The sequence below is a fragment of the Oncorhynchus gorbuscha genome, linkage group LG05 (assembly GCF_021184085.1).
Source record: "Oncorhynchus gorbuscha isolate QuinsamMale2020 ecotype Even-year linkage group LG05, OgorEven_v1.0, whole genome shotgun sequence".
In the NCBI taxonomy this organism is placed as follows: domain Eukaryota; kingdom Metazoa; phylum Chordata; class Actinopteri; order Salmoniformes; family Salmonidae; genus Oncorhynchus; species Oncorhynchus gorbuscha.
The window spans coordinates 40,907,110-40,920,028 of record NC_060177.1 but is presented as its reverse complement, the minus strand read 5'-3'; the positions used below and the strand labels follow the sequence as shown (position 1 = coordinate 40,920,028).

General features: G+C 39.4%; 1 protein-coding gene across 1 annotated transcript in view; it reads left to right on the top strand.

The window, feature by feature from the left end:
- kcnk17 (potassium channel, subfamily K, member 17) overlaps window positions 1–8,992 on the top strand; it is a 41,612-nt gene extending 32,620 nt beyond the window's left edge. Inside the window, exon 5 of the mRNA XM_046348284.1 lies at window positions 8,781–8,992. Within this exon, the coding sequence (XP_046204240.1) occupies window positions 8,781–8,992 (212 nt within the window). The remainder of the gene's footprint in view (window positions 1–8,780) is intronic.
- The last annotated feature ends 3,927 nt before the right edge of the window (window positions 8,993–12,919 follow it).

Below are 12,919 nucleotides of genomic sequence, written 5' to 3'. Positions count from 1 at the left end.
GTAGCCGTCTATTTACCACCACAGACCGATGCTGGCACTAAGACCGCGCTCAACTGCAAACAAGAAAATGCTCATCCAGAAGCGGTGCTCCTCGTGGCCGAGGACTTTAAATGTCACCTACGGTAGACCTACAGTATATCGGAAAAATATGACGTGAATCTCAGCCAGTAATTACATATCGAAGATTGGAGGATTCTAAATTATAACCAAAAGCCGCCTCATGGGTCTCCCGGTGGCAGCCGGCATGGGTATCTGTTGTTGCAAAGCATTTAGCAAAGCATTTTGCATTGTGATGTGGTGACTTAGACAGCTGCGCCACTGGGGAGAACCCATCCACAAATAGTCAAAATACAGAGAGATGTTGATAAAGGTATATTGTCCTGCTAATAGCCCATAATGTTCTATTATAATACTGTACATGGTGTCCAAGTCAGGATAACCAAAACATTTATTTATTAAAGACTATCAGAAAGAATGCTGGTACTTATTTATTTTGATCCAAAGCCATGAAGGAGCGAGTCACTCAGCTCTATGTAGGTGCCGGCTATATGATAGTGCGATCAACTTGATAATATATAACGATATTTTGGAGGTTATTTTATTTTCAAAAAAACAAATGTGAGAGATAGTAATCTGAATAAAGGCCAAAATAATATTTGTAAAGGCCAAAACATTTATTTCTGTTTTTAGAGGGAGAGAAACTCTGGGCCAATTGTGTGCCACCCTATGGGACTCCCAATCGTGGTTGGATGTGATACGTAAAAATAATAATACTTAACTTAGAACCTAACTTAGAAATACATTTTATGATAGAATTCTCCCCCTACCCTCCATTTAGGCAAGTCTATTGTCCAGCTACTTGCTAAAACAGCAGGAATGTTACCTTAGTCAGCGCCATTATTAGTGCAATGCCCCTTAAGAACAAGTTCTTATTTACAAGGGCAGCCTACTCCTTCCTCCCCATCGGGGAATTGAACCCCAGTGTGCCCGCGCACAACACAGGGATTATTTTGTGAAATAGCTAAATAGCCCAGCACTGTAGCCTACTCCCGACCATCACGTTGTACGAGTAGGTATTTTCCATTCCATCCTAATGGAAACCCAGAGGGTTTTTCTTGGAGTAGAAACAACATAATATTAAGCAAATTAATTAAGCAAGCAACAGTCAAAAGTTTGGACACACCTACTCATTCCAGGGATTATCTTTATTTTTTACCTATTTTCTACAATGTAGAGAATAATAGTGAATACATCACAACTATGAAATTACACATATGGAATCAGTTAAGAACAAATTCTTATTTACAAGGACAACCTACTCCGTCCTCCCCATCGGGGAATTGAACCCCAGTCTCCTACGTGCCCACACGACACAGGGACTCATTTGCTAAATAGCCCAGCACTGTAGCCTACTCCTGACCATCACGTTGTAGAGCGCCATATTTTCATCGTAAAGGAAACCCAGAAGGTTTTTTGTTTATCTTGAATAGAAACACCATAATATTAATCAAATTAATTAAGCAACATTTCTTAAAATCATTTCTATATGCTAGGTTCTTACAAAAAAGCTTTTACATTCTCTAGTACAGCCGCTATTGAAGGCTGTCAAATGCTTCTCAAAGATGCTCTCTGGTGGTCAAACTAGCACTAACTAGCATTAATGGTACCAGTGGTTGGCACTTAAAAAGAATCCTAGAGTGTCAGCTAAAGATTTACAGAAATCTCTGGAACATGCTGACATCTCTGTTGAGTAGTCTACGATATGTAAAACACTAAACAAGAATAGTGTTCAGAAGCCACTGCTGTCCAAAAAAACGTTGCTGCACATCTGATGTTCACAAAAGAGCACCTGGATGTTTCACAGTGCTATTGGCAAAATGTTCTGTGGACAGATGAAACTAAAGTTGTGTTGTTTGGAAGGAACACACAACATTATGTGCAGAGAAAAAAAGACACAGCACACCAACATCAAAACCTCATCTCAACTGTAAACTATGGTGGAGGGACTATCATGGTTTGGGGCTGCTTTGCTGCCTCAGGGCCTGGACAGCTTGCTATCATTGACGGAAAAATGAATTCCCAGGTTTATCAAGACATTTTTGCAGGAGAATGTGAGGCTGTCTGCCAATTGAAGCTGAACAGGACATCCCCCAGAAGTTGGGTGATGCAACAGGACCATGACCCAAAACACAGAAGTAAATCAACAACAGAATGGCTTCAACAGAAGAAAATACGCCTTCTGGAGTGGCACAGTCAGAGTCCTCACCTCAACCCGATTGAGATGCTGTTCCATGACCTCGAGCAGTTCACACCATACATCCCAAGAATATTGCTGAACTGAAACAGTTTTGTAAAGGGGAATGGTCCAAAATTCCTCCTGACTGTTGTGCAGGTCTGATCCGCAACTACAGAAAACATTTTGTTAAGGTTATTGCTGTGAAAGGAGTGTCAGCCAGTTATTAAATCCAAGGGTTCACATACTTTTTCCACCCTGCACTGTGAATGTTTACACAGTGTTCAATAAAGACATGAAAATGTATAAATGTTTGTGTGTTATTAGTTTAAGCAGAAAGTATTTGTCTATTGTTATGACTTAGATGAAGATCCGATCAAATTGTATGACCAATTTATGCAAAAATCCAGGTAATTCCAAAGGGTTCACATACCTTTTGTTGCCACTGTACATACATACTGTATACACTCACCGGCCAGTTTATTTGGTTCACAAAAATGGACTGTTCCTACAGACAGTGAGTCAGGTGACTGTGGCTTGCTATATAAAGCAGGCAGACAGGCATCAGGCATTCAGTTACTGTTCAATTCAACATTAAATGGGCAAAATGAGTGACAAACCCAATTGAAATGGTTTGGGATGAGTTGGACCGCAGAGTGAAAGAAAAGCAACCAAGTGCTCAGCATATGTGGGAACTCCTTCAAGACGGTTGAAAAAGCTTTCCAGGTGAAGCTGGTTGAGAGAATTCAAAGAGTGTCCAAAACTGTCATCAAGGTAAAGGTTGGCTACTTAATCTCAAATACAAAATAGATATTGATTTGTTTAACTCTTTTTTTTTCAACATTATACACGTCAGCTACTACAACGAGTAAAATCACTGCAACACTTAACAATGACCTGTAGTCAGTTTCAGAATGAGTGGCAAGAAATAAGTCAGTCCTAAATATTTCAAAAACTAAAAGCATTTTATTTGGGACAAATCATTCTCTAAACCCTAAACCCCAACTAAATCTTGTAATTAATAATGTGGAAATCGAGCAATTGTTATGCTCAGACATATTGATGCAACAGTAGCTAAGATGGGGAGAGGTTTGTCCATAATAAAGCGTTGCTCTTCATTCTTAACATCAATGTCATCAAGGCAGGTCCTAGTTTTGTCGCATCTGGACTAATGCCAAGTCGCGTGGTCAGGTGCCACAAAAAATTACAAAATAAATTACAAGCATAGCTGTCCCTTAAATATACAGGTAGAGTTAGCATTAATAATATACATGTCAATCACTCATGGCTTAAAGTAGAGGACAGATTGACTGCATCACTACTTCTTTTTGTAAGAAGTATTAACATGTTGAACGCACCTAGCTGTATATTTAAAATACTAGCACACACCCATACCCAACAAGACTTGCCACAGGTGGTCTCTTCAATCTCCCAAATTCCAGAACAGACTATGGGATGCACAGAGTACTACACAGAGACATGGCTACATGGAACTCTATTGTACATCAAGTAACTCACACAAGCAGTAAAATCTGATTTTTAAAAAACTGATAAAAATACACCTTATGGAACAGTTAGAACTGTGAAGTGTCACACACACAGGTGCAAACACACCTATGCAAATTATACACACGTACACCTGATTGTGTGTTGTAGTATTGGCCAGAGGGCACACCACTTACTGTATCGTGAAATCTGTATTGTGATTTTTTTTTTACATTTAAATTGTATTATAATATGTGACAAACTGGCTCAAATCAGTAATTTTTTAAAATTGTGTTTTTTATATTAGATAAAAGACTCAGAGCTTAAAATGCTATTTTTGTTTTTTACCTTTTATTTAACTGGGCAAGTCAGTTAAGAACAAATTCTTATTTTCAATGACGGCCTAGGAACAGTGGGTTAACTGCCTGTTCAGGGGCAGAACGACAGATTAGTACCTTGTTAGCTCGGGGGTTTGAACTTTCAACCTTCCAGTTGTTAGTTCAACACTCTAACCACTAGGCTACCCTGCCGCCCCACTATATCATACATTACAGCTGAGAAACAATGGGAAAGTAATTATTAAAAGTAAAATTGATAAACTTGAAATGAGAAAATGACCTTTGAATGTTTTGGTACCTATTGGAGAGCTCTTCTTTGTCTACACCCATTCAGCATTGTTCAACACCCTCTTAAGCTTTAGCACCACCCATCTCCTTAAGGGTTGATCTGAGTGTTCTGAACTAACAACAGCAGTCAAGCACCCAAGCTAACTTGCCAGCTTCAGTGGGGAGAACAAGTATTTGATACACTGATGATTTTGCAGGCTTTCCTACTTACAAAGCATGTAGAGGTCTGTCATGTTTTATCATAGGTACACTTCAACTGTGAGAGACAGAATCTAAAACAAATATCCATGAAAACAGCCTATGAAATCAGCTGCCAGATTTAAAAAGCAGGGATCCAAAAGATCAGGACCTGCAGGCTTTCTCTGATCTAAGGATTTCAGGGCTTTATGTACCACCTGCACTGAGAATGGCAAAAAGCTAAAAGTTCGACGAGCTCTCACTGGTTCGTCCACACAGGGTTGTACAGAGACAGAGGACACTAAATCAAACAGCCTACCAGATGATAGAGTGCTCATTGAAACAATTCAACATTTTAGTTTTGTCATATACAGCAACAGAGTCATTCAAAACACATGACGGTAATTCATTAACATTACTGTTACCAGACATAGACTTACAAAACTTTCTAGAGTCATTCAGGTTATGAGTGGTAACAGACATGAAATATTCAGACTTGGCCTTCCTGAGAAGAAAATAACACTTGTTTTGTAACTGCCTAAAAATAAGCCAATCAGCATCAGAACATGATGAACATTCAAAGCAAGAAACTCTAAATGTTTACAAATAGTTTCAGACTTTGCCACACTTACAGGGAATTGTTTTTACATATATTGCCACACCCCCACCTTTCTTAACTCGATCAGTGTGTTAAACATTGTAACCACTTGTACAAATATCCTACAAAAACAGACTTGCTGAGCCAGGTTTCAGAAAACACAATTACATCAGCATCAGTTGATTTTGCCCAAATCCTAACCCCATCAATTTTTGACAACAGGCTGCGTACATTTAAATGAAAAATACCAAAACCAGATCTTGATTTAAAATCAGAGGGGCTTTGGAGACATTGCATATCAGGGCCAGGGTTAGGTTGAACGTTACCTGATATCAACAAAAAAAAAATAACTAGGCACCTCTATTTAATAACCTTGCACGGCTTCTCTTTTTTAAGAGACCTACCGCAGGCGAATTCTACAAGTGAGTTTCCAGACAATACAAAACAGTCATTTAAAACCATTAGACTTTGGTAGTGACACAAATTTGTACTGTTCACATCATGCCACAAATACATCTGCACTTGGATGAGTGGACCGAGTGAACGAGAGCACATTGTCAGATGTGCTCACCCAGCGACTGTTCAGTAAAGTCAGTGCACAACGCAATACCACGACAAATGTAAAAAATAGAGGCCAACGAAGGTACGGGGAGAGAGGGACAGCGTGTATGTGTGAGTCTGAATGTGAGTATTTGCACGTGAATAGATTGGGTGTTGAGAGAACAGGTTGGGGATTGTGGAGCTGCCACTGACAGCCAGGCAAAGAGCAAAAAGGAGCAGCTTGGACGAGACACTCCGCGGATGAAGAAGGAACTCAGGCCAGCCAGAGATAGGGTTACTTTGGTAAACTTCAAGTAATGAAGTGCCGAGTTGAGAGAGACCCGTGATCTTTACACCAGCAAAAACAAAATAGTTTGCACCACACAACAATGAAGTTACTCAACTATAAATACATAGGTTATTAGTAGGTTAAAATGTAAGACTTGACATGCTACCATCTTGGATTTGGATCATACCAGCACTAGCAGAGCTGGTTAGGCTATTTTCATGTTATCCAGAGTGTTGGTGACTGTAACTGTGCTGTGGAATAACTGGTGAATTTACGAATGCTCAACACCCGTTGAATATGGCCGGTGTCAGTAAATGTCTGAAAAAAAAGCGTAATTAAATTGACGAATGTGCTCTGAAATTGGAGTAGATGGCCTGACTGAATTTATGAATGCACCCGAAGTGGTTACTTGCATTGTGGAGTCTTTTGTTAAGACATGTAGCTAGCTAGCTAGGTAAACCATAATCCCAACTCATGATGTTACTACCTTGCATGAATCTGCAGGTAGCTAACCAACCTGGTTCAATGTTAGCTTGCTAATGTTAGGCTATAGCTAACCAAATAAATGGCTCTGAGATACGAATAATAAGATCATGCACGTAACATTAGTTAGCAAGCCAGCCAGCTAACGTTTGCTAGCTAGCTAGGTAAACAATATAATCCCAACTCATGACATCACTACCCTGCATAAATCTGCAGGTAGCTATCCAACCAGGTTCAATGTTAGCTAGCTAAAACGAGTCTATAGCTAGCCAATCAAATGGCTCTGAGATACGCATAATATGATCATACCTGTAAAAAAAAGAAGAAAAAAAAGATCATACATGTAATGTTAGCTAGCGAGCCAGTCAGCTAACATTAGCTAACTAGGTAAACAATGAACCATAATCCCAACTCATGACGTTACTACCCTGCATGAATCAGCAGGTAGCTAACCAACCAGGTCCAATATTAGCTTGCTAAAATTAGGCTATAGCTAGCTAAGCAAATGGCTCTGAGATATGAATAATAAGATCATACACGTAACTTTAGCTAGCGAGCCAGCCTGCTAACGTCAGTTAGCTAGCTAGCTAACAGTACACTTGAAATGAAACCACTTTCTGTCAAAATTAGAAACGTGTAATATCTGAAAATGTAACTAGCTAGACACTCTTACATCATTCATGGAAGGACACGTCTCCTGTCAGATGCCATGGTTTCCCTTAGTTTGAAGATGTAATCCGGAGAAAGGTTTTTTCTCCATCTCCTTAGCTATCATACTCGAATTCCACTGATTTCGCTTTCCACTAGATGTTGGAACATTGCTGAAGGGACTCGCTTCCATTCAGTGACAAGACCATTAGTGAGGTCGGTACTGATGTTGGGCGACTAGGCCTGGCTCGCAGTCGGCATTCCAATTCTTCCCAAAAGTGTTCGATGGGGTCGATGTCAAGGCTAGTCGAGTTTTTTCACATCGATCTCAACAAACCGTTCCTGTATGGATCTCGCTTTGTGCATGTGGGATTTGTCATGCTGAAACAGAAAAGGGCCTTCCTCAAACTGGTGCTACAAAGTTGGAAACACAGAATTGTCTAGAATGTCAATGTATGCTGTAACATTAAGTATGATTCATCACTCCAGAGAACGCATTTCCACTGCTCCAGAGTCCAATTGCGGTATGCTTTACACCACTCCAGCTGATGCTTGGCATTCCGCATGGTGATCTTAGGCTTGTGTGCGGCTGCTCAGCCATTGGAAACCCATTTCTTGAAGCTCCAGACGAACAGTTATTGTGCTGAAGTTGCTTCCAGAGGCTGTTTGGAACTCATTAGTGTTGCAACTTAGGGCAGACGATTTTTATGCGATTACGCACTTCAGCACTCGCTGGAGCTTGTGTGGCCTACCACTTTGTGGCTGAGCCGTTGTTGCTCCTAGATGTTTCCACTTCAGAATAACAGCATTTACAGTTGACCGGGGCAGCTCTACCAGGGCAGAAATTAGACAAACTGACTCGTTGGAAAGGTGGCATCATATGATGGTGCCATGTTGAAAGTCACTGAGCTCTTCAGTAAGGCCATTCTACAGCCAATGATTATCCATAGAAATTGCATGGCTGTGTGGTCAATTTTATACACCTGTCAGCAACGGGTGTGGCTGTAATAGCCAAAACCACAAATTTGTCCACATACTTTTGTATATAGAGTTTCTATTACTGTCTTCATGTTTTGCTGCACCCCAGGACGAGTGAAGGGGTTCATAATACATAGAATACAAATATCATGCTGTTAAATCAGCTTCTTGATGTGCCACACCTGTCAGGTGGATGGATTAACTTGGCAAAGAAGGAATGTGCGTATTAAATGTGTCCATGTGAGAGATGTTCTTCACGTGTTTGATGTTTTTTTGACATGCATGTGTGGGCTTACTTGTCTGTTTTATGAGCTAGCGCTAGCACACACATGTTTACTCAAATGCTTGTTTCAAAGAATCCTAAAGAAATTTAAAGACATACATGTGGTATTTATTATTTAACTAGCATTTTATTATGTAATTCCTAAATACATTTTGGCAAAAAAATGTTTAATTTACCTTGCTTTTAATCACATGAGAGAAACTATCTGATAATGACTTCAGTAGAGTTGTTATCAAATACCACACAAATGAGGTTACGATGCCATCTTATCACATTGGTCAGGCCATATTTGTGCTGTTTCTCCCCTAATACCCTGGTGAAGGCTATAGGCTGAAACACTTTGGTTTTAATAATAAACCCAAAGTGTCTGCCAAGTCAATCTATATTGTCTTCCAAGAGTTGCTGAATATTTTGTCCATATTTTCTGCTCGGTTCTATAGACAGTAATCCCGACCATTACTATCCAGAGTGGTACAGTGTCCTCATGGCGTCCTGGATCTTCTTCGGCCTGGCCTGGTTGGCCCTAGTCATCAACCACACCAGTGACATCCTGGAGCGGCTCAACACCCACCTCAAACACTGGTGGAGCCCTGAGGAACCTAGCAACGCAGGACCGGTGGATGAGGTCAAGGAGCCCCCGGTGGACGGTTAAAAGAAATAAAGAGAAAATAAAAACTGTTGGTGATGTCATCCAGACAAAGAAAGAGGTGGTTGAATCTAGACGCTAGTCTTAGGGTCAGTTTTCCTTTTTCCTCATTAATGGTAAGGATTGGGGTTAGGATTGAGGGAGGGGAAGAAGATTCTAGATCTGCATCTAGGGGAAACTAGCAGTGGGTCAGACCTGGGATTGAACATGAAGCAAGCACGGGATCATGATGAGCAGCAATGGGTTGGCAGTTCTTCTGGTAGTGCTAAATGCTAATGCAAACATACTGGGACCATGTCTATGTTCCCTCAGCCCCATGTTCCATCAGCCCAATGTTCCTCTCAGTCCTATGTCCCCTCAGCTCTATGTTACCTCAGTTCTATGTTCCCTCAGTTGTATCTTCTAAACGAGGGATCAGCAACCCAAATGAGAGGAAGAAACTTTTTTGAAATTCTTTCAATATGGAGTATTTTTGGGTCTGTGCAGAATGTAATCTTGCTTAACCCATAACTAAAGTATTGCATACTTTGTCAGATGCTCGATTAAGTTCTGGGTTCATATGTGTTAAGAGAATAGATAGAAAAAGGATCCGAACCAGAATGAAGAGCTCAACCCACTCTCTTTGAAAGTAACGGGCAAGTCTACAGGCCAAAATTCCCTCCCTTACGAAATTCAAAAGATGCTATCATCTGCAAAATAGTGATTTGTCCAAAGCTCCGGAACTAATGCTACACATTTTCATTATCTCGCGCATCCCATTGTATCATGACAGATCTACTGTATCATTTATGTTTAGGTAGTCCACAAGAGATTACACAGAATGCACACCTGTTTAAGAGGGGGGGGGGGTGGTGAAATGGAAGAGAGGGCCATTATAGACAAAAACTTGATGTTATGTGATAAGAAATATTTCACATAGCATATATTGTTCACACCCATGATGTACACAGGTATTTTGCCCTTAACAAAAAAACAGGCATCTGGCAAACCTTTGGCCAATTCGCTGCAAATTTGTGGCAAGCTCATACATGCAAATTAGTTTTGTGGCAAACTGTTGAGGCTAGTTCGGGCAAACAATTCTGTGAAACTTGTGGTGAACATTCTACTGTTTGCTGCAAAGTTTGAATATGCAAATTAGATCTGCTTTTTTGGTTACTTTGGGTTAACAACATTTAAATGTTGTATCTACATAAACCAAAGGACATATAACTTTAAATTAACTTGCGTCTCACAAATAAAACTAAACTAAACATAATAAATGTACTAAATATAATAAATAGTCATCTGTTACAAAGTTGCCTTGATGTTGCTATGCTTCTCACGGAAACTGACATTCTATATATTTCTCATGAAGGAAACAATGTTTCTGCCATGTATAAATGCTATATAAACAAACAATGTAGCTATCATAAGCTGGGACTTAGCCCTACTAAATCTACCTTTGCATGTGTGGACAACTGTTCCTAGAGAGCCACATTATACAAGATGTTTCTCCAGCCAAGCCTCAGCACAATTGATTCAAACTAATCAACTAATTATGATATTAAATCTAGACTGGGGACTGCATCATTAGAGACGGATGTCTAGTAGTTGTCTCTTTTTCCTGACGCAGGTGTGTAAGGCTTGGGTGTAGGAAAAGCAACATCAAATTGAGTTATCCAAAATTAATTATTGTTAATTTACATCTCAAAGCTATATATGCAAGATCCTTTACCAGATGAGCACATATTTCTCTGTCCTCAGATTGATTGAAGGCCTCAATCTGTCTTTTTGCCTTGTAACTGATTGCTTCTAGGAGGAGAGAAGGAACTGTACATGATCAAGATGAGCTAGATACTAGTTTAAAGCAATAAAATATCTAATCATTACAAAGAAAGATTCTATGGGCTACATTTATGAGAATAATACATGTATCTTATCAAGCTTCAAGATGATACACTCATTTGTCACTCAAGAAAGGGGTTATGAGTTATTGCACCACAAACATCTTTCCAAAGTGTTGATGCATCCTCCTTCCAATACAGCCTCTTCCAACACCACGGGTAGGGGAAGGGTATTCATCTGCAAAAGTGAAGTTTTGGTTTGATGTCAAGTCAGCTTATATTATTGCAACTTTAGCTGTTGTGCTAGCTAACATGCTACTAAACAGTGACACTAGAATATTTACATGCACATTGATATTAATAGACAGCAACACACTGTATTCACCTAAATAGTTTTTTGGCAAACCATTAGTTAGCTAGCTAGCTATCACATGAATTGTAAAAAATATGATAGCTAAAGTTAGCTAGCAAAGCGGTAACCAGTCAATGATGTTGACAGATTGAAACTGGTATCAACAAAATGTATTTCACTCAAACAAGGCTCATAAAACATGACATTGGTAACTAAGCTTCAATTAGCTAACATTGTTATTTTAGGAAGCTTAATAAATAAATTAGACACTCACCGGGCAACTTTGGTAGCTATATAGATTGGTTTCCATTTTTCAACAAAAAAATGTAATCCCATGATTGGTTGTCAATGGTTACTGGTCTTGGAACTCATGTGTTTACCAGAAACGGCTTCTGGTAAACTGTTTGCCACTAGTGGCAATACATGTTATTATTGCCAAAGATTTGCCACAGATTCCCCACTAGTGGCAAACATTTGCAAACTTCTGGCAACATTTTGTGGCAAATTTGCGGGAAGTTTGCAGCAACAAATACATTTTTGTAAGGGTGGTGAGTTGATCAACTGTTGCATGATTTAAAAAAAAAATACCATCAATAACAGATGCATGTTTATTGTAACACATCATATTTCAAAAAGCGTGATGGTCAGGCCAGGTCATTACCTGAAATATACATTTCATTTTGACCTTCTGCCAAGGACATTATTCTTTTGAAATTCTTTGTCGGTCCAATGGCCTTGCTTATTTATGCCAAATTGGATCGAAGATAAATTACTCTAAATGTGTTTACTGTCACCAATGGTTCAATATTTCATTGGGTCATAGGCCATATCATTTTACATACATTTAAGCCAATCATTATAAAAATTACTTGAGTTGTTGCTGAGATAAAACATCTCAGAAAATGCAATTCGGGCTGCTGAAATATTGGCAAAAGGTCAAGGTGATAGTGATTGAACATGTGCAGTAGGTCCCATATGTACCGTTACATATGTAGGAGCTAAAATAATCAGCATTTTGTAACCTTATAACAACAAGCATTTGTGCTCATTTTGATAGAAATTGGTTTAGTGGGTACTGATGCCAAAACTATAGTTTGTTAACAAGTAATGTGTGGAGTGGTTTAAAAATGACTGAGTTTTAATGACTCCAAGGGCTGAGGGAACATAGGTTTAGGGAACATAGAGCTGAGGGAACATAGTGTGGACCACAAAATACGGGCATTTGCTTATGTTAGATTTTCTGGGGTTTACTGCACTCTGAGTACTCAGAGTAATTTGAAAAATGAATCCAAACTTTCCTTAGTACTTCTACATCTCAAAAGAACATACAAATATACCTTCGCTGAAGAGCATTAGTGTGAACACGTTTTAGATTCATTGATATCCAATTTTCCAACATTTGACATTGGAACAAATTCTAGGGAGGCTTTTTGAAACTAATTCAGTTCAGCTTGTAACTTGTAACGTTGTGGCATTATCCTTCATGTTTATCAAAATGATTGACTTGGCCAGGAGAGCTTTGGGACTAAAGTACATTAAGAATATTGGGTCAAACCTTATTAAATGCCCACAAGTCCAGTAGTGTCTTCTGTGAAAAATGTTGTGGGTCAACCTGACTTTTTGTTTCTCGCTCTTTTGCCCTTTTTAGTCATAGTTCTTCCCTCACCCCCCTGACCACACAGAGTAACATACAGTTGAAGTCGGAAGTTTACATACACCTTAGCCAAATACATTTCAACTCAGCTATTCACAATTCCT